Source organism: Fukomys damarensis, unplaced genomic scaffold (genome assembly GCF_012274545.1).
Source record: "Fukomys damarensis isolate Sample0158 unplaced genomic scaffold, DMR_v1.0_HiC HiC_scaffold_14, whole genome shotgun sequence".
Lineage (NCBI taxonomy): Eukaryota > Metazoa > Chordata > Mammalia > Rodentia > Bathyergidae > Fukomys > Fukomys damarensis.
Window position 1 is genome coordinate 4,913,081 of NW_022900926.1, and position 22,434 is coordinate 4,935,514.

Sequence of the window (22,434 nt, forward strand, 5' to 3'; positions counted from 1 at the left end):
CTTTTGTGTTGACTATTTTTAAACACTCTGTAAGAGCACGTTAAGCCCACCTGGGTAATCCAGTAAAGTCTTACTTTTGGATGATGCCCCACTCCCTGCAAGAATTCTTCTCATGCCATGTACCAGACAGACTGCTGGGACAGCACCAAGGGGCAGGTCCGAGGAACCAAAACCCAGCCCATCACATAGAACAAAGCTCGACTTCCTCTCATGTTTGAAGATGAGCTGTTGTTTTACCTATTCAGTTCTATCCTTCTTTAGAAATTAAATTTTGAACGTGAGGCTCATTTTTATGCAAATCAAATGCAAATGCCTACCAATATCTATTACATAAAATGTAGTCTATCACAGAAACAATTTAAATATGGAAATAATAAAAGGAAATGTTACCTTTTGCCTTTGTTTCTGGTTTTTCTTTTTTCTCAATTTTTTCCTTGTGAGTTGCTTAAACAGAAAATTTTACATTAGAATATAGATTTAACAGACATCAAAGCCAAGCTTTCTCTTGACCTCAGTTTTATAGTCACAAAAAATCAGAAAATACTTTCCAACATTTATGACACTGATGAATCTATTTCAGGGAAAAAAGAATTATCAGTGTGATAATCACTATGTAGAATTCAATGTAAAACCTGGCATTTAGATTTAGAAAACATTTTGAAAGCTAGATCCACCCTCTTTCTTTTCTAAGTCTTATTCCAAAAATACAAAGCTTTCAGGGAAGAAAAACCAAGAAGGAACAATTTTATAAAAATTATTGAAAAATACATCTTTGTACCATGAAGAACTTTTAAGGGTGAATATAAAAAAATATTTAAATCCAGGCTATAAAGATGATTAGGCACCATGCTTCTTCTCAACAAGAGCATGGTTGACACTGTGGAACAACAATTCCTCTGAGGAACTGTCTCACAGGGAGCGAACGCTTAGTAGCTTACCACGCCCCCTCCCCTCCACTGTCATTTTGGCGATCAAAACCTTCCCAACTGCATATCTGGCTCAGTCTGAGAGGCTGAGGCAGGAGAATAAAGCCCAGGCTGCGTACTTAGCGACTTAGTGACAGCCTGTCTAACACTCCAAAGCACATACAAAAGGGAGAGGGGCTTGTGATGTAGGTCAGCGCAAAGGCTCTGAGTTCAATCCCAGTACAACAAACAAAGAAAAAACATGTTTCCCAATATTCCCTAACGGGTAACATGTTAGTGAAGAACTAGTAATGGTTGGAAAGTGGTTCAAAAAAGAATTACTGACAGAGTTCAGTTTCTAGCTCCACAGTATTCTACAAGATACCTAACACTTTACAACTTTTCATTTATTTATGAAGTTAATGAATCCATATTCACTTATTCTGACTTATCTCTTATTTAGATGCACTGTTAAAATCCTGTGTCTCTCAGTAGTTTAAATAATAGTGATCTGATAAGTACAGTAACACGTGCAGCGTGTTTTTATATTTCAAATGTATTAAACTGGGTGATTTGGTAGTTTCTCTAATGATCATCCATTTTTTCAACATTCACATGCAATTTATTGGAGAATAACCAGGAAAATTAAATACATCGAAATAAATTTAATAAAAAATATGTTTTAATTAAATAATGAGGAAGGAGCCGCACTGGACACCCAGACATTTCCATTTCTCCAGCAGTGTAAGAGTAGTGAGGTTCATCAGTTCTGTTTACAAAAGGAATAAAATGTCAGCAGGCCAGGCCTCCCAGGAGATGTGCGGCTGCTGGGGCCCCACCCTGCGAGTACATCTGTGCCATTCTTGCAGGATGAGTTCTCCCAGGAGTCCACTTGTCTTGCAAGAGTGAGTTATGGAGTAATCAAGTTGTCCTTCCTTGACGCTACTGGCTATAAGGCAGCAGGAAGGACCTCACCCGAAGGGGAGCCCAAATAACCACTTTCATTTTCCTCCTCCAGTCTGTGGTGTTTTGCTACAGACACAGAAGGCAGCCTGTGATACAGTCCAGGAATCATTTCCCAGAAACTTGTACTATCCGAACGCATGCCTCATAGAAACCCGAAAACTAAAGGTCCAGTTGGAGGCCAAGAGACAGATGCCTCCTCTCCAGGGACTCAGTCTGCCCACCGCAGCGGCTGGCCAGGCGAGGGCCAGGAGCACCACTGCTCACCCTGGGCCTGGGACAGCCCTCTTGTCGTCTTTGGTGTACAGGAAAAGAGCACTACACAGCATCATCCTTCTGCTTTTCAAATTGAATACATTTCTTACAACATTTATAATTTAACAGCACAACATTCTTAATTGTTTTTAACAAAAAAGCTACTGTGAAGGTTGAAAACCTTCCTAAGAACGTTCAGATTATTTAATGTAGTTAGGCGGGGCTGGGAATTTAGCTTAGTGGCTCTGCCACCTGCCTCGCAAGTGCAAGGACCAGAGTTCGATCCCCAGTACCAAAAACAAACAAACAAAAAACAAACAGTAATCTAGTTAGGGTGCATAGGACCCAGAGCTCGTAATTCCATACCATTCACCAGCAGACGAGAAATGGACACCTGTTTTTGAAACAGAGCAAGAAGAGAGCTCTGCTGGATTTCATGGGCTGTACCATTAAGTAAACGTGAATGAATGAATAATTACTTCATTCAACATTCCATTCCACATATATTATAAATGATATAAATGATTATAAAACTGAAGCGTATTTGCAGTGTTCTGATTCATAAATATCACAGTCCTCCACCATATTCCTCCTAAGTGGAACGTGTCAGAAATGGCCACTCCGCAGGCCACGTGGACAGTGCGTGGGTAAACAGCTCAAGCACCCTGCACGTGGTCCACTCCAGAACAAGAGCAGGAGATGAAATCAGACGCTTAAGAAGCATCATACATTGAAATGGAGTTTTGATGAAAAATATGGAGAATTCTTTTTAACTCATGGAATAGTACCTATTGAGTTAATCCTTGAGGAAGCCTCAAAACCAGAAATACCAAAGGAAAATATTAACAACTTGTCACATGAAAATCAAGGCTCTGAACACATGTGCCTGCATGAATGTGTGCATTTATGTACGTGCATTTACACAGGTAGGAGCCTTTACTTCAATTGCAAAGCAAGCGGAGAAAATTTAAGAAAAAAAGTGATACACACACACACACACAAAAGAGCAATGAGTGTGAACAGTGGTACAAGAAGAAATGTCAACCACTAAAAGATCATGTTTCAACAGGTTAGCCTACCAATAAGAAGAAGCTAGAGGTCTGATGGGAGAAAAATGTCTTCATCTAAGTACTATGAACCCTTTTTAGAAGAAGGAGGAAAATGTTTATTTATTGGTGTGGAAAAAAATCTTAGGACATGTTTTTTAATTATTAAAGTGGTAATATAGGACATGTTAGATTTTTGTATAAAAATAGGGGAAGCAATAATCAGTATTGTTCATGCTCTATTAGGAAAATAGACTATTATATTTAATATAATACAGTTATGGATTGTAAATGACAGTGGTGTTAGCCATCCATGTAGGTAGTGAAGTTCTGAAAGGCTGCACATAATGCTCCAATGAGGGATGGAGCCGGGCGGTGAGCAGGAGCAGGAAGGGCTGGCTGCACCAGGCCTTCCGGGGCTGGCAAGGTGGAACACTGCCCATCTCCTCTAAATAAATAAACAGCCAAATGCAGTCTAAGAGGTCCAAGAGGTGACATGAGTGGATGTCATGAGATCAGCTTTTTATCTATAAAACTGGCCAGTATTTTCTAAAATACTATTTTCCTTGCTTCTAAGGCAGTCTCAAAGCCACAAGGGGAAAGGTGATAAAACCTTTCTGGAAAGTGAAGCATTAACAGAGTTCCAGAGCCTTAAGCACTTTATCCCCTTCTATCCAGAGACTCCTTTCAGATTCTATCAATACAAGGAAAAAAATGACAATATAATTTTAAAAGAAGAAACATAAGGCCATCTGAAGTCTGACAGTAAAGAAAGGGAAGTTAAAAGAACAGAATTTAACATTAAAACAGCAAAGTAGAATATTCATATACCTTTTCTTTCAGGTTTTTCTTTTTCTTTTGATTTTTCTTTGTCTTTTTCCTTTTCTCTGTGTGCAACTGGAAAGAAACAGATAACACTAATTCATTTAAATAAAAGGGATAAACGATGAGACAATTGTATGGATGTTTTTTATATCAAAAACTCACCTGCTGCTTTTAGAAATCTTCCTTTAACTAGCATGACGTCTCACAAACACAGAGTTTTATACTTCAATAAAATTATAGATTTACATGTTATTTCTGTTTCTGTTTTTTCACATCTAAACTCAGACTAGTACCAAAACTGGGTATGACTGCAAAGATAAAACGTCCCTCAACTTTTACAAGTCATTAGTGAATTAGAAATTTTTAAAAAATTACCATGTCAGATGCCAAAGAACCTAGCTTTGATATGGGATGAATGCCAGAAATATGACGGAAACACACACAATCTCCTGAGCTGGAAGCAAAGAAGAATCAGCCCAAATTGTACGTGTTCATCTTTTACAAGAATATTCCACATTAAAAGTTTTGGAAAATATACTGGAAGGCAATTCGAATCTTAGCAAAACTTTTCAAAGAAAGTGAAAGTCACTTAGCTGTGACGCAACTAATTATTGCAGTAGGATTCAAACTTAAGACACAGTCTTACCCCATGCTTGTCATAATTATTATTATTCATTACCCAAGCTAGAGATACAGGGTTCATCCCAGATTCTTTCCTCTGTCTTTCTCTCTCTCTCTCTCTCTCTCTCTCTCAGCTCTTTCAATCTTACTTTGAAACCTTCCTCTTACCCTTCTTCTTCCTTTATTTAATATTATATTCCCTAGCCTATCATTTATTTACACACAAATACAAAAGAACGCCTGCCATGAGTTGAAGATGCCCAGATAAGAAAGCACCATCCCTGTCTCGGGGTATGGACAGTAAGGGGTGACGGCTCCATAACCACTGCTGAAGAAAAATCTGTGGTTGTGTAAAATAGGCCTAACCTCACTGAGGCTCCGGAAAGGCCTCTCGGTAGAGGTGAGACTTGAGGGTGGGAGAACAGCAAAGCTTAGCAGCCAGGGAGCGGAACAGACAGAGGAAGAGACCGCCTGAGAAAGTCAGAGCCTGGTGTGCGTCCTAAACAGGCTACTGCTGCACATTTTACCGTAATGCCTTGACTCACCCCTTGCACCTTTAGATTTAGAGTTTTCCACCGTAATCTTTCTAGTATAAGTCTGCTTATACTATTGCCCTTAGCTTGGTGTCTGTCACGGAGCAGGTGATACATCAAACATAAAAATACTCTATTACTCCGCTCGTCTGACATGTGCTTCCCGTCCCGATCTTGCGTAGCAGGAATCTCTCCTTGAAATCCGTACTCCTGTTCGAACGGCACGCTCGTAGCTCTACACGCACCAGATGTGCCCAGCGATGTCCCTTCACTGCGGCTCCCTCCTCTCCTCCAAGCTTGAATCCTGGCTCACACACGTTTCTTTGCTTTCCTTCACCTGTTCCACGGACCTATTCATCTTCGTGCACGGCCTCCGCCTCTGTAAAGCTGTCTTTGATCTTTGCTTATCACATACTCCAGTTGCGCCGCGGCGTGACTACTTTACCAATTAAACAGCACCGCGATTGTTCGACTACCCACTAGGGAAACTCTTCGGGGGATATGAGGTTAATTTATTTTTGCACCCTTGGCACGTGCCATAGAGTGGAATCACTTTTTTTTAAAATAAGTAAAATTCTTAAATATTGTAAGAAGACCTACTTTTCTTTTTAAGTGAAATTCTTTTCATGGACTATATTTAAATAAGGTATATAATATAAACAATATATAACATACTAATAAATATATTAAAATCGAATATATGATTATATCTATATCTATATCTATATAGATATAGATATATATACCTTGCCCTGCTTGCTTCCCATGATTAAAATAGTTTTTAGTTTGTTAAAAGTTCTCAAATAAATCCTAGAGATAAACAGGAGGGGGGAAATGCCTTAGAACATCTAGACATTATTTTATTCTTTGTGTGTGCAGTGGTTCTTCTAGGTGCTTCTGAGCTGCTAAGCTCAATATAAATATCTTTCCAAATAAGAGGAGCAAATCAGCACTTACACAGACTGCAGATAGCTCATTTCGGTTACTTTGCATCACTATTAATTAAGCTGAAAACCAAAAGAAGTTCTTGGCAAAAACAAAGCCTCTTTTAAAGTTTCTCCAGAGGGAACCAAGTTTATGGGAGATAAGCCAGGTTCCAGAGCCTGATAGGAAGGAGCCGCTGGGGACACCTAATCTGCATCCTGCCTCTGTCAGGACGCACCCCCGCCACCGCCCAGACAGCTGGTTGTCCATTCTGCTAACGGGTTTTCAGACTGACGAGTGCGCAGGCATAAGTGAGAGAAATAACATGAAAATCAAAAGAGCAAGGGGGCTGAATTCAGGCTCAAATTAGCATATTAACTCCTTTTTTCTTTTACCCAGGGGACAATCTGGTTCCTCCAGTGGCAGTTGTGATTTATAGACACAGTACTGGCTGCTGGAATTTCATCCTACCCTTCAAAATCACACCATAGCACAGCTCAGGGAAGCAGCTGGGCCGGTGCGCCTGGGGAGCTGTTCAGAATGGCAGATCGCCACTAAAGCTGCCAAACTTCGCCAAGACTGCTCAAACACCAAGTTTTGAAATGACTTCGCCCCAGCGATGGGACAGTCTGTGAATGCTCTAATAATCACTATTAAAGTAAAACAACTCGCTTCACCACTCCATTTGCTTGTGCAGCCCTGAGCATAGAATGCAGAAGCACAAGTTTCATGTGTAGGAAGAAAAGCATCATCAGACCGTGAGGCGAGTTCTGTCGTGGCCAAGATAATTTTAGCTCAGGACAGAGTAAGTAAGCTCTTTGCACCTGCTCGGGCTTAATCTGTTTGTCAACCTTATTTATAAGAACAAAAGCCCCTTTGGCGTTGATAATGAAAAGCAGCTGGAATGTCCCCTTTGGAATGGGCCTGGAGTTGGCATCTGAATTGGCACTGCACTGCTGCAAGATCTGACCTTTCCCTGACTGTAACGATCAGCTCAGCTCCGCTCCGAAGTGCATCTGTAGTGCCTCACCTTCCCACTAGCACGCCATGCTGAGCTCTGTGCTTTGCTTTTGATCTCAATGTCTTTTCTGAAGGGAATCACAGCTCACAGTGCCCCTGACCCCGGAGTTCTCATTGCCTAAGCTCCTTGGACGCCAAGGGGCGGGAACCGATTGGGCAAAGCCCTTTGCTTTGTCCCTCTGCATTTAGCTAAAAACTCACAGGCTTTGGTCCAGACTCTTAAAGGACTGACCTGTATACGCTACTACCTTCCCAACCTGATGGGCAGTAAATAAATTTAAGCACAAATCTGAAACTCGTACTTGACTTCAGGGCTACTGCAGGAGACTAATAGCTAATAAGCAGGTAAATAAGTGGTTAGCACTGCAACTCCTCATTGTAAAATTTTAGGAAACATGGTAAACTATCACAGAGCTTTAGTGTTTTCCTTTTACTGCATTTCTCCATTTGTCGTTTCCTGATGCTTTACTCATTCTGCTTCAGCCTCCACTGAACAAAAATTCCAGATACCCTCCTGATTGTTTCTGTGTGTATTTCAGTTTTTTGTAACTAATCTGTAGAATTTCACTTCTGTGCTAAGGAAAAATGATCTAAGCACCCACCATTGAAAGACAACAATAAATACAATAGAAAATGATTCCTGAATAGAGAAACTTCAAAAGACTTGTATTATACATTTTTTTGTGAAAGAAGAATTCATAATTTTAACTTTAACAAATGCACACAATTTTAGAACCTGCAGGAACATAAAAAGTCCACTGGCCTGAATTGAATAAGGAGGCGGGTTCATATGATTCCAAGGTGAAGTGAGAAAAGAATACAATGATATAATCACTTTATTCCTAAACTATACTTCCCCGTTCCTCCAAATTGTTGTGTAGACGGAAGACCCGCTCTTACAAGCCCAAGTACTGATTGGAGTCTGGAAGCATGTAACCTAAAATCTACACTCAATAATGTTGAGATTCTATTGTTTTATAAAAAATTTATTTCATTTCTCTATTATAGTGATGATCTGGCAAAATACCCAAAGTTAAAATCTCATCTGACATATGTGCTTTAAAAGATAATATAGATGTTTTTCATTTCTAAAATATTGGTTTTATTCTCAAATCCGATTTGCTTGCATGGACAATTCCCTTTCCCCTGGGGCTTCAAAGTCACAAAAAGGATCCCAATTACCTCCCCATAAACCGACAGCTGCCATGAAGGCCATGATGCATAGCTTTGCACAGAGCCTTTATTTTTGTTTTCTAGGTTTATCTTTCATAGCTGCCAGAAAGGGAAATATATACATCTACTGCACTTTAGGGACTCAATTAGGTATCACTGACAGGAGACAAAAATAAAAGTTTATATAATATAGGGGGATGAAATTAACTTGAGGGCTTTAAAAGCATTTTGATAAAGGGCCCAAAGAAATTCAGCTGTGGTGTAGTGTCCTGTATCTTTAGCTTCTGAGAGGCACCACCAGCCAAATCCTCTGTCTGTTTATGATTCCAGTCCTTCACCTGTTTCTCAGAAATGTGAGGCTTTCAAGGCAGTTAAAGAACACTGTTCAGTTCTGATCACCCTTTACAATATAGTCGTGGCTTTGAAGCTATGAAATCTGTAGTCGGAATTGTGTCACCTCCCCCCTCAAAACAACAGCACCACCATATGTTGAAGCGCTAACCTCCAGTACCTCAGAACATGACCATATTTGGGAATAGAGTCTTCACAGAGGTAACCCAGTGGAATACATCATTATTCTGGTCCCTAATCTAACATGACTGATGTCCTTGTATTGCACACAAGGGATAAATCAATGAAAAGACAGTGAAACAGGGAAAACATCATTTCAAGATAACAGCAGAAAACTGAGTGATTTATCTACAAACCAAAGATTGCCTAGGAGCCATCAGAAGCCAGGAGAGAGGCATGGTGTAGAGTCTGTTAGAAGAAACCAGCCAGAAAGAAATCCTAATTCGGAACTTCTAGCCTCTGTAACTGGGAGACCATAAACTTGAAGCTCCCCAGTTTGGCATTCTGCTGTGGCACCTTGGGAACCTAGTACTAATAATCTCCTGTGTGACCCTCTTTTCTGTGGACTTACTTCTGACCTAGCTCTGAGTCTTCCGTTTCAGGTTCCAGAGTCTGTGTTGGAACCCCGAAGCACTCATTCCTTTAGGGCCCTGCCAGAAAGCTACAGTTGGATCTGCTCAGCAACTGAGGCAGCCAGACGTCCAACAGCATGGTCAGCCTGGGACATGACTGGGAAAGGCTCAGGTACCATAGTTCCACTGTATACCAGCCTTTGATGATGTAACTGTAAATTTTATGCCTGTATTGTGTGGGTACAGGTAGGCTAAATAACAGCCCCCTAAACCACATCCATGTCAGTTTCCTCAATGTGCTAATGTCCCTTTATACAAATAAATATTCTGCAGGAGGATTAAACCAAAGGCCCTGAGATAGGGCAGTAAGATTGGATCCTTCAGGTGGGCCCTAAATATTCCTTATATCCTCATGAGAGGAAGCACTGAACTTGGAGGAGGAGATGGTAAGATAACTACACAGGCAAAGGTCAGAGCAAAGTGGCCACAAGCCACTGACTCTTTGATTTGGGCCCTACTCAGCTAATTTTGGATTTCTGTCCTCTAGAACTATTATAAGAGAAAAAAAATGTCTGTTTTTGTTTTAAAATCTTATCAGTTTGTGATATTTTGCTATAGCAACTACAGGAAATGAATGCACCTGTGACAAGCCATCTGGCATTTCTACCAGTGGTAAGTAGTATCATCTCTCATTCCTCAGTTTTGGTTTGTGTAGAATGGGACAGAGGAGGTAACAGAGATGCACACAGTTATGGAACCTCTGGTATCCAGGAGCCCACAGCAGGTAGGCCACATAAAGCCCAAATGGTGGTAGGAAAAAGAAATGACACCAGGAACAGATAACTATGTACCGTGTGAGCAGATCAGGGAGGTCCATCAGCAGGCCACAAGATCCCAACTACAGAGTTTCAGAGACAAATGCTAGACCTCCATAGATGTGCTCACATTCTGGCAGAGAAGAACAACACTGGATACAGAATACAGAGGGGAAAACCTCCTATTCTGAGATTCAGGCTTGGCTTGGCTCTACAGCTTTTTAATTTAGACAGTGAAGAAATCACAGTAAAAGTATTCTTAGTTTTAATACCTATAAATTATCTATCTATCTATCTATCTATGCTATACTAGCCTGGTTTGCTCTAAGATTAAGATAAATATTAATATAAAAGATCAAGGATAGTAGTTTCATGGTATATAAACACTAATATATAAACTGCTTAACAATGGAGGCAGAAATATGGGGGTAACATGACAGCACAAGTAGTATAATGTTATATCACAAGATCTTAGAATGAAACATTATAAATTCCCCCAGCCTGTGTTCAGATGGCTATCGAGGGGCATCAAACATGTAAAGAAAGCGTAATGCAAATAAGAAACCTGCAAGAAACTGTCATTGGTCTAAGCGGAAGTAGCTAAGAGGATTTGGGTCGCTAGCCGGTAGTACTTACTGTCCATAGTTAACCTAGAATTATTTTTATTTCCTATGTGCACTTCAGAAGCACCTAGGTCTAATGACACTTTTCATCATCCCTATTTTAGGTCTGAGGGAATGGTCTCCAAGCTAGATCAATTTGCGCGTGTGAGCTCATGCAGGCAAAAGTTACTCGGTCTGAATTTAACCCGTGTTGGTTAATTCAAGACCTTTCTAAATAATGTTACCATCCTTCTTTGGCAAAAGCACATACTCTGCTCTTAGTTTACTTATCAAGTAAGATCTTTAATTTATAATGGGTCAGGGAAAAGTGTTTTGAAAATAATGACTGCTACTTTTATTTAGCACTTGTATATGTATTGCTAGTCCCTCCAGTTCATTAAGGAGAGTCTGTTTCTGCCCTTTCATTTCAGACGTCTGTGGGCAGAGTCGTTGATGCTTATAAAGAACCCACAGCTTGCTGGCTGCTACAGGAGACCGGTCAGCTTTTCTCATCACTGAACACTTGGCTGTATGTCCGCAGTGGACAACCATTCCTCTGAAATATCGCGAGATGTAAACTCAAGGTTAAAGGCACTTTACAAAATATTAGGCTTCAAATGCAAATACGTGCTGCGAGAAGTCTTCATTATTAACCAGAACCCTGATATGAAATCTGCACTATTCCTCTAACTTGGACAAGAGTGTACTACTCAGTACCCACAATGCTGTACTGTGGTCAGCTCATTCTGCCCGCTCACCAAGGCCTTTCCTAAGAACGACGATCAGAGGAATAACACTCGGTGATCCAGGAAAAGATAAATTACAGTTATAAGTCTCTGCTGAACAAGTGTAATGTTCCAGTCTGTTCTACAGAAATTCAATACAAGGTCACAAGTACATACATTATTCTTTTTATATTTACAAAGTTAATTCCTGCCACTTGTAAGTGGCAATAACAAGGTTAAGTTAGTTCAAAGGTAAGCCTTAACAAACATGTCAGAGTATATGCTTAAAGCCGTAATTGATATTTACTGTGAAGCTATGAATTAAAAGGCTTAATTTAGCTCCGTGAAATTGCTATATTCTTCCCCAGTGAAAAACATCAAACAAAATAAAGAGGGGCAAAGTAAGAATAAAAGTTAGTTTAATATGCTGCATTTAAATCACTTAAAGTAGATGACTCTAAAAATTACCTAATTTTCTGTTACAAAGAGTCAGAATTGAGACTCATTAATTCTTTGATGCTTTAGAGATGAATTAATAAGCACATTGATTTGGAATTGTTTTGGCAATCTGTGTTCTCTGGGTTGTTACAGCGTGGGTCTGGAATGTTTCTCAGAGCTCATGTGCTGAAAGGTCTGTCTCTAGTGCCCACTGCTCAGAGGTGGCAGGGCATTGGACCAGGAGCACTCTAACCTTGTCAATGGATTAATCCATTAACGGACCTACAGGCTCTCAGGTAGTGATGGAAAGGAGAGGCGGGGCCTGTTGGAGGATATGGGTCTCCGAGGGCACGCCTCTGAAGGGCACATTTTGTCCCTGGCCACTTCTCTTCCTCTCCTTAACCCTCTCCCCCTTCCACTCCCTTTCGCTCCCTGTCTTTCCTTCCTGGATATCACTTTCGTTAACGTGGCTTCTGTCCATGATGTGTCAGCTCATGACAGGTTCAGAAACAGTGGAACCAAGAGACCGTGGATGGAAAACTCTGCAGCCACAAAACCTTTCCTCGTTTACATTGTTTCTCTAAAGTATTTTTCACAGCAATGGAAAGCTGAGTAACACACGAGTATTACATATTCTTTAGTTTGCTCTATCACAGTTGATGAGTAAATCATGCAGGTACAGCCTCACCCGGCTTCCTAAGGACTTCCACTCTTCAAAGACCTTCTAGAATACTGATACAACTTGATCTGAAATCTTCCCTCAAAAGGCTTATGTGTGCAGAGGTGGGACTTTTGGCTCATGAAAGTACTAACACATCAATGGCTTAACCCCTGACGAGTTCATTGGCTGAATGAGCCGTTAGACGGTCAGTGCTCACTGGAGGAAGTAGATCGTGGGGAGTCACTGAAGGAGGCACCTTGGCTCTGCTTGTCCTACTTTCTCTCCACTTCCCAGCTGCCATGAGAGGAGCTGCTCTCTTCTTCCGTGCCTTTCCACCATGATGAATCTGCCTTGGAGTCTTCTGACCATGGACTGAAACCTCTGAAACTTTTCCTCTTTTAAATTGTTTATGTCAGATATTTTGTCCCAGTGATGGAAAACTGACTAATATAAATTCCATGTAAGCATTTTAAAAAAGGAAAGATATAGAGAATATTATCTAGTTTCTATTATCATCAAAATTTTTATCTTTGCACAAAGCATACTAGCTTTAGTCTTTTTAGGGTGAGATATTTGCTGGCTTGCTCATAATCATTAATATTCATACTATAATGAGAATATTACTTTAGAGATGTAAGACTTGAATAGGCTAAAGTGACTCCATGCTAATAGGCCAGACTGTGCTTCTTCATATGCTAATTGCTACCTTGGTTAACAGCCCGACCGGGGGCAAATGGTTTGACAAAAGGTGACCCTAGAACATTTCCTGCATAAGATAAGCAATGTGTTTGCAGTCTTGTTCTGTGAATTCCCTGACTCTTTGTTTAGAAAAACCTTATAAAAAGTACCTCAGCCCCTGAGCAGTTGCCTCTCTGGGCCACCTGGCTCCGGGAGTGCCGTCTGGCCAGACTAATAAAGGTCTCTTTACCATCTAGCCTGGTGTGTTCCTTCCTGGGTTTCTCGGTTCTCTGTCGTGTTCCCGGAGCCTCGCTGGGTGTTAGGGCCCAGCATCGTGGAGGCCTTTCGGCTGTTCACGCTCCGTGGAGTGGAAGTGAGACTTTAGGTCTTACAGAGATATTATATCTCTTATAAGAATTCAAAATGCTTTAATATCAAATTAAGTTCTTAAGTATTCATCATATACAATTGTACTGATATAGAATGCATATAGAATACAACATTTATCTCATAAATGAACAGTTATAAAGCTACATTTCCTCGTATTGAAATATTTGGGAACAAAGATCTAACAGTATTCCACCTAGAATGTATATAGGAAACTAACAAGTAAAATTAATCTTATGCTCCTTTTCACATACAAATTTTTTTTGAGAAAAATAATAAAGTGTCTTGATGCTCAAATCAGTGTCAAACAGTTGAAGCCCTACTGTCTCTTTGGGGGAAATATTCAGTTTCCCCAAATATATTTGGTCTACTTTTAAAACGCGTTCAGGTAACTAATTTCTAGCCTAGACTTTGAGAAATTTATTTCGAGCTTCAGCCAAATTGACTATTTTAATTATGGACAACTTGGTAGTTTAATAAACCTATTCTCCAGCCCACTGCTCAAAGTCTTTGACAGCAGGAGTCGGAGAGAGTCTGGTCCAAAATGTAAATGGTACCATCTGCATGACAATGTCCACTCCAGCAGCAACGCTCTGAAGTTAATAGCAAAGTCCGCACGATAAGAAGGAGAATCCCACTCACACAGAAGCACCTGAGTATCTGACTTGACTCCAGCAAACAGAAACACACAGCCAGTCCAGTCACGGTTCCCTTAGTCCATCCCTGCCCAAGGGCTGTGTCCAATTTCCCCAACCAAAGGAATTAAGAACCAAAAAAGGGAAGGAAAACAGCAAGGAGACATTAGCTCCCCCAGTACGAATATAAATAGGTTTCATGCTAGTGAGCTTCAGTGTCCTGATGTGTAAGGTCTGGATGACCAATCAGGGCCAAAGTCAAGCATTAGGATTAAAGACATAATATGGGAGAATAACTTCAGCTCTTCACAAAAAGGAAGTATGGAAAATAGAGTTGAAAACAACAACAGGGCTCTGGGATACAGAGGCACATGGTAGATCAGAATCAACTAGAGCTTCCATTCTTTGAAGCTTCGAGATCTATAGCAATGATATCTGCCATAGGCGATTTTGGATTACTTCACATTTTACATGATAAATATGGAACAGCATTGCATTTTTTTACACCAGGAAAAGTCTTCCATTTTCTCTGTGTGACATACAAATAGATTGATTCTGAGATTTGAATTTTTGCCCTGGCTCATCCAAATAATTGACCCCTGGGAAAACCTGGGCATGTTTCCAAGTGTGTCCTTTCTGCAGACACAGCTTCCTGTAAGTTCTTTAAAGTTTTATGATGACAGGGGTCACCCACAGAAAAGCGGTGTTTGTCAGGTCCACAAGGCGATGCTGGGCATTACTGACATGCTTGTGTGCAGGATTGCGGGCCTGGATTCTGCTTGGCGAAAAGGAATATTAATCATCCTCTGGTCGCTGTCCATCCAACCCCATAGGCTGCCGGCCAAAGCTGTGGGGCTGCAGTCTCTGCAGGGAGGAGACACAGCGACTCTGCACTTCCGCACAGGATTGTAAAGACGTACCAGGGTATAGGAATTCAGGCCTGGACAGCTGAACTGTGGGGCCGGGGGTTTAGCTCAGTGGTGCCACAGCCCGCCTCGCAAGTACAAGGTCCTGAGTTCGATCCCCGGGACAAAAAAAAAAAAAAAGTTGAACTGTGGCTGATTGCAGTAACATATTTAAAAAGGGAAACATTTGCATCATGAGTCAAAAATATATCTGTGGTGATATTTAGTAAGAGGACCCAATTGTAAATAAAGATTGTCACACCTTTTGAAGTTACTTTGGTTTCAGTCATTGAATATTATTCATACATTTACACTTGAATTTAACTGAGGAGTAAAAGTACTTATGTAAATGATACCAAAAAAAAAAAAATCTCAAAAGAATCAAAAGCAACTTAATACCAAATTTTCTTTCTTGCATATAAAAACATATAGTGTAATAAATAAGAATAAACATGAATTTAAATATTTACCTTTAGTTTGTATTTTCCTTTCAGGTTTTTCCTGCTTTTCAGTCTTTTCTTTGTGTATTTCTAAGGAAAAATAAAATGCAGCCTTTAAAAATTTTTTGAGTCAGAAAAAAAAACTTTGTAAATCAGTATAAAATTTAAACCTTATCTATGACCTAAGCTTTGTGATTCCATGAAGTACAAAATTTTATACCTGACAAGCATATTGATGTATAAAAGGAGTCTTTAATATAATTCTGCATAAAATCACTTATTTGTTGAAATAAAGAAAACATTGGAGACATCTGAAAAAGCTTAAAAATTTACATTGACAGAGCCATATTGTCACCATTTTCTATGCTAAAATTGATCCACAGACTATAATTATGTTTTATTTCAATTATTCTCAATACAAATTAAGAATCTATAATAAGAATGCCATTTAGATTTATGAAGACTTAGTTTTTACACATTAAACTAGGAATTTCTGAAATGAACCACAACCAGTATCTAATAGGAAATATATCTCAGAAGTATTGACTCAAAGCTATGTTTATAATCAGCAGTTAGCACTGCATTTAACCAATAATTACTTCAAACAGATGTGCTACATGTCATTAAGTCAGTTGTACATTTTTTCTAGACATCAGGTTTTAACAAATATATTCAATTTTCTGCTAGCTTTAGTGTACATATATTACCAAGTCTTAGAAAATGAAGTTAATTCTGAAGTTACAGTTAATTTGTATAGAAGTGAATTTGAGATTAAAGTTTACAAATATGTTGACTACCTCTGAAAAGTGACTTAATCTTAAACATCATGGTTTTGCTTAGAAAATGCTAATGAGGTTTACTTATTTATTTATCAAACTTTTTCCACAGATGGTCTGAGATGATACTAATTACTTACTGTACACATTTTATAATTTCCATTTGTAAATTTGCATTTGCATTTTTGTAACTTTTCCAAAAGTCTACTAAATCAAGACCAATTACAGGGAAACCCTGAATATCTTCAAAAAGGACATTTGCTGACCTTTATTTTCTCCTTATGTAGGCGGCCAGCAGTGTGCAGATTGTCTTCCCTCCCTCGTTTTTGCCATGAATTCATCCTTTCACCATTAACACTGTCATCCCTTCGTGCTTATCCAACCCAAACTGAATATGGCCGGAAAGAAACAAGGGAGGTAAGGAGCTCACAGAACTCTGAATACAGTGCCTAAGGTCTCAGGAAAGATCTCAGAGGGACGCACAGACTTCTGTCTTTTACCTCACACTCTTTTGTTTATCTCTTTCATTCATGCCTATAGATTCTACTCTTCAACAGTTTCTCACACTGGTGCCTTTTGGCTGAGATGAAGCATTATCTGTGGTGGGGTGCCCCTGCTCTGCATTCTCAGCCATCCGGCAGCGTCCCCATGCCTGTGAGACACCAGTGGGCCCTGTAACCTCTCTGCAGCCATGACAACACCATCAGAGATTGCCAAGGTCTCCTGTTGGACAAAATGAATCCTAGCTGCAATTCACTTCTCTAAGGCTGCGTGATAACCGGCCTAGTGACCTAATAACCCTTTGCCAACCCAGACCTATGCTGTCCAATGGATGGGCCACTAGATACAGCATTTTAAGCCCATGATATGTATGTAGTTATTCCAAACTGATGTGTACCCTAAGTCTAAGGTACACACAGGAGTATGAGGATTTAGTATCAAAAAGTAAAGTGAGTCATTAGTAAGCTGTCATAACTAAGATGTGAAATTATATCATTTGGATATATTGGCTGTGATGGTATTGTTGCCAGGCCTGTGTGGCCAGGTTAGTATTTCAGGTTGTTCAGAGATAATTTACAGAGATAATAAAAATCCTCAGTCACTCGACTTTGAGTGAGAAGGTGATTCTTCATATTTCAGTAACTTTGTCTGATCCCATGGGAAAGCCTTAAAATTAGCCTGAGCTTTTCCAGAGCAAGAGGAGAAGAAATTCTTTGTGGTGTGGAAAGCTTTGGTCTACGCCTGGGGCTCAGGTTTGTCTTCCTGACTGCTGGTCACGTGGGTACAGACTTGCTTGGCTGTCTCTGCGATCACATGAACAAACTCTGGGTAATCAAGACAGGCGTTGTTATTGCTGCTGTTTTGTTTCTCTTGGTACTAGAGAGGGAACCCAAGACCCTATCGCTGAGCTATGTCCCAAGCCCTTTTTTATCGTTATTTTGAGACAAGGACTTGCTAAGTTGTGAAGTAGCCTGGACTGGGCTCCGAACTGTGATTTTAACATTAAAATGAGTCTTCACTATCTCCTCGAGTTGCATTTGTTCATTTGAGCCTATACTGACATACTGGATTAAATATTATTAAAAAGACTTTTATATTTTTCTGTTTTAATGTGGCTCCTACCAAATATCAGAGAGCAGAGGGAGGCGGCAGGGCAACGGACTGCTGTGTGCATAAAGCTGCATCCCATTTACAGACTGGGGACTGAATTATAGACACAGGCAGTGAGTGGGGATACGTTCCGCAGGGGGAAATACTGAAGATGCATCTCAGAAAGACTGGGATCTCAGTCGCTGACCAGGACTTATTTCTGTCACTGAGTGTTGTTCTTCTTCACAGACGCTTTGAAGCAACCTAGGTGCCTACCAGTGGATGAGTGGATAAAGAAAATGTTGTTTATACACAACGGATGATTAACATTATTATGTTAACAATGAAATCTCATCCTTTTCAGTGAGACTCGTGAACCAAAGGACATTGTGTTAAAGCAAATAAGCCACGATCCAGAAAGACAAGTACTACGTTGTCTTTATCATATGTGGAAACTAAAAAATGTCAACCTGAAAAGTAGTATAGACATTTTGGGAGATTGGGAAGGGGTGGACAGGGCTAGAAAAAGAGTGATTAGACACAATCCATGCATGCTGTGTGCATGTACGAAAATATCACAGTGAACTCCATTAATACGTACAGTTAGTCTGTACTAACTAGGATTTTAGAAAGTTTCTGTGGGGATCAAAAGTTGGAGGGAGGAGGAGGTGAAACACAGGATGACAAAAAGACTTAGGATGTGTCCTGTACACGTACCAACTTCACACAAGTAATGTAAACATTATGTGCTGCAAATATGTCCCAAAACAGAAGGGAATGAACAGATGGGTAGAGAGACAAGCGGGTAAAGGGAAAGGGCATTAGAGAAAGGAACTGTGATCTGTTACGTCCATGTACTAACTCTCCACCAGGAACGTAAACAGCATCTACTACACACGTGTACATAAATAAATAGTAAAAAGGAAAGACGGGGCCAAATGCATTCTCTGCATCTGTTTTAAATTTATGAAGGGGAAGGTGAACACCTTCATGTTGACTGATACATTTCATGTTTTATCTAAGGAAAAAAATTTAAAAAACAACTGGTGGAGAATTAATATGAAAAATGGCAATATACTCCAGAGAACTTTATTTTGAGTCTATGATAGACAGAATAAAAAGAGTAGAGTGATCCCTGTTTGACAACCAGGCAAGGCTGGTTTTAATGTTCCTGACTCTTCAGCCTAACATGATAAAGAGCCCCTACTCTAGGTAGGTCCATCTGTTCTCTTTCAACTTAGAATCACAGGCTTAAAAACTTGCCCAGTACAATCTCTACAGCTCACAGCAAACTGAAGTAGCAATGTCTTGCATGAGCAGGTTGGTTTGTTTTCACTTCTGCTTGCTTGTTCATGGCAGGAACATCATTGATTAAATCTTTCCCAGAAAATTCTCTTTAGCTCCATCAATATTTTTAGAGTGACAGCTGTGGGATGACGCAGCTAAACGCACAAAGGCCACTGCTCACCCAGATCTCCCCTTCTTTGCTCACAGAGGGCAAAGAAATTTATGATTCACACTTCAGGGGACATCAAATATGCCTCTGTGCACATTTTCTCTGGGGATTGGAGTCACTGATGTCCCTGCCTGTGGCTCTTCTGCCTCAGAAGGGGCCAACTAGGGCTCCATGCTCTGCATAACATGGCAATACTGTCCCCTCATGCTTTGCCAGGACATGATGACCATTCTGCTCCCACCCAGGTGAGTAACAGCATGTTACCAGTTTAGCCTTCAGAAGGATATTTTCCTCTGGCACAGCGAATGGTGATTTGTTTCTTGCAGTTGCCCTTCCCAGCCAAGAACCTTTTGTATTTTTGGTAAATTAAATTCAAAGGATTGACATTATTAAAGACAGACGTCTATTGCCCCGTGGTTTTAAAAATGCTTCAAAGAATAAAATTCCCTATGGTATATGAATTCTAACATATTTAAGAATTTCCACAAAAATATGAGTGCCTTTATTTCACGTAATGTAACAGTGATGCATAGTGATATAAAGCTGGATTTCATAGCATGACACTTTTTAAGGAACAGTTTATTTAAATGCAAACCAAACTCATAGACAAAAGGCAAGGAAGGTCAAGGCAGTCATTATTTATGTCCAGACATGCCTGGTTTAGAATTAGGGGAAAGTCAAATGCCTCCGAAAAGGTGTTAAGTCCCAGCACCAGATGCCAATTGGAATCATAAAGCATTTTTCAAACAGAACAATCTAAGGACTTTGTGACTTAGAAAGTACAGAGGTCGAAAACAAAGTATTTAAATCCAGGTGTGAAACTTCCTATAAGTTCTTGAAGGATGAATTTGAATTTGAATTTTGAGAATTAAAGGAAGGGAAACAGCATGAAAAAGAATGACAGCTCTCTCAGCATGTTAAAAGGCAGGAAGAGGCTCCATTTGCTGATACCCCAGGCTCCTGCCCGGCAGACCAGGCCCAGCTGCTAGTGATGTTTTACTGGGTCAGAAATGGTGTCAAAAACCCCATAGGACTTAAGTGAAGGGCAGGCTATTTCTACAGGATGTGGGTGATATTTTCTTTTTCTTTTACTTCTCTTGATTTCGCTCTACCAATATTCTGGCTATTAATAAAGAGTTACATGCAAAAATGAGAAATGAGAAAAGAGTCAGTGTTTCATCTGGGATTCTTATTCATCTCCTACTCTAAAGCAAAAGCACTTCAACCTCTGAGAAAGCTCCATGGAGTGAGGTTCTAACTGCGTGTACAACTTTCCTTCACTTACACAACCTGAAGGACTTACAATCTAACTTTGGTAATTTGTGATTCAGTGGAAAAAATGAAATGCACCATCCACAATTACACTGATTTCCTAAAGTACCTCAAGCAAAGTGTGAGAGTTGTGAATTGCTAAGAAACAGAGGAGAAGACTATTAACTTATTATGATGCTGAGTATAGATAAAAGTTGCTCATCTTTTAGATTACTCATTATTTCTGAATTTGTGATCTTTAAATGACTGTTTTAATGATCTTCTTATGGACAATGCCACAAATCTACCCTATTTTGCTATAATTAAAGTATTATGAATTTCTATTGGAAAAAATCATAGATTTTCATTGGAAAATATAGGTAATCTATTAAAAGGTCTACACAAAAATATTTTCATGTCTGTCCATCATTAAAATATAGCTTAGTGTTAAATTAGTTCTCAAGTTAACCTGCCCAATTAAATTTGATTCTCGCTGAGAATGTTACTTCTTCATCTATAAAACAAGGTTCGGAAAAACGTGCACAGTAGAAGTTTACATGAGCAGTAAAATACGAAAAAAGTGTGAAAGATCGAGAGCAGCACCTGATGTGAAGCAAGCACTGTGTGAAACCTGGCTATGAGTATAGTGGTGCTTGTCCTTCTTGGTCACTAAATACCAAATTGAACATGGCAAGAATGATTTATTTTGTTCTACACTAAATTTTCAATTCTTAACAGAGCGTGTATTATAACTGTTTGATAAATATCTACTACGTGAAAAATATTTTTGCACATTTCAGAAGGTGCAGGTAGATTTTGTCTTACCTCTTCTAGATGACACAACTCTCAAAACAACTTAACCACGAAAGTAAAATGACTATCATGAGGAAATAAGATGCTTTAGTTGCAGATATTTCTACTTTCTGTTTGAAATGCTGTGAAAAGTTACAGAAGTCTACTTATAGTAGTAAAATGACATATCTGAAATGTATTTATAAACTGCAACACTTATTCAAGAGATTTTCACAGTACACAGATCCCATTAATATTATTTCTCTGGAACACTGAAAAACTCAATAATAATGAAAGACACTAAGCATGTTTTTCAATGCAGCACCTTACAGTACTTACTCATTGTATTTATACAAAATTAGGTAAACTGAGTGGATTATAATAAAACTTTGACAACCCAACTTGTCCGTTTCAATAGGAAAAATTAGAGACATGATTTTAGACTTCAGTGGGCTGCTCTGCCTACTTTAAGAAGAATCCGAAGCTTCTATTCCCCGCGTCCTCCGGGTTGCTCCTGCGACAATTCCCCCAGCATTTCCAGTAGTGACTAGGACATTGCAGTGATTACTGCGTTCTCTTTTGTCTAATAACATTTCCCTACGTTATATTGTAAAATGTGGGCATTTGGTCAGTGCGTTTATGTGAGAAGTCTAAAATTACAAATACAGGTTTTAGTGAACATTTTGCTGACGAAAATTACTTTGCAATTTTTCAGGTATGATGAGGAACTTGTGGTTTTCACTGTGTGAGCTGAATGCCTCTTAGAAGCATACACTCGCGATGGAGACCAGGACTCTAAAACTACTCTGACCTGGAGGTGAGGACTCACTCCACTGGCTTGGCTATCCTTCCCCGCTGGGTTGTTTAATACTGTCAAAACCTAATTATCTAAGCTGTCTGCCGCGCTACCCAAGGTAGTCGTAGGACCAATAAAATCTTCCAAGTTTCTGTTAGTTTGATTTCCATATGAAGAGAGGCCGTGGGTACCAAGAAAAATGAGAAAGCTGGTGATCCCAACAATAAATGAGGTCACATTTAGTGAAAATAGATTGCACTATGTGATCTAAAGCTGAGCTTCGTGTGTACCTGGGTTTC

General features: G+C 39.7%; 1 protein-coding gene across 1 annotated transcript in view; it reads right to left on the bottom strand.

Moving 5' to 3' along the window:
• Trdn (triadin) overlaps nucleotides 1-22,434 on the bottom strand; it is a 205,633-nt gene that overhangs the window by 107,699 nt on the left and 75,500 nt on the right. The window contains exons 6-8 of the mRNA XM_033763212.1: nucleotides 15,505-15,564; nucleotides 4,001-4,066; nucleotides 391-444 (exon numbers count right to left, since the gene is read on the bottom strand). Of these exons, the coding sequence (XP_033619103.1) occupies nucleotides 391-444; nucleotides 4,001-4,066; nucleotides 15,505-15,564 (180 nt within the window). The remainder of the gene's footprint in view (nucleotides 1-390; nucleotides 445-4,000; nucleotides 4,067-15,504; nucleotides 15,565-22,434) is intronic.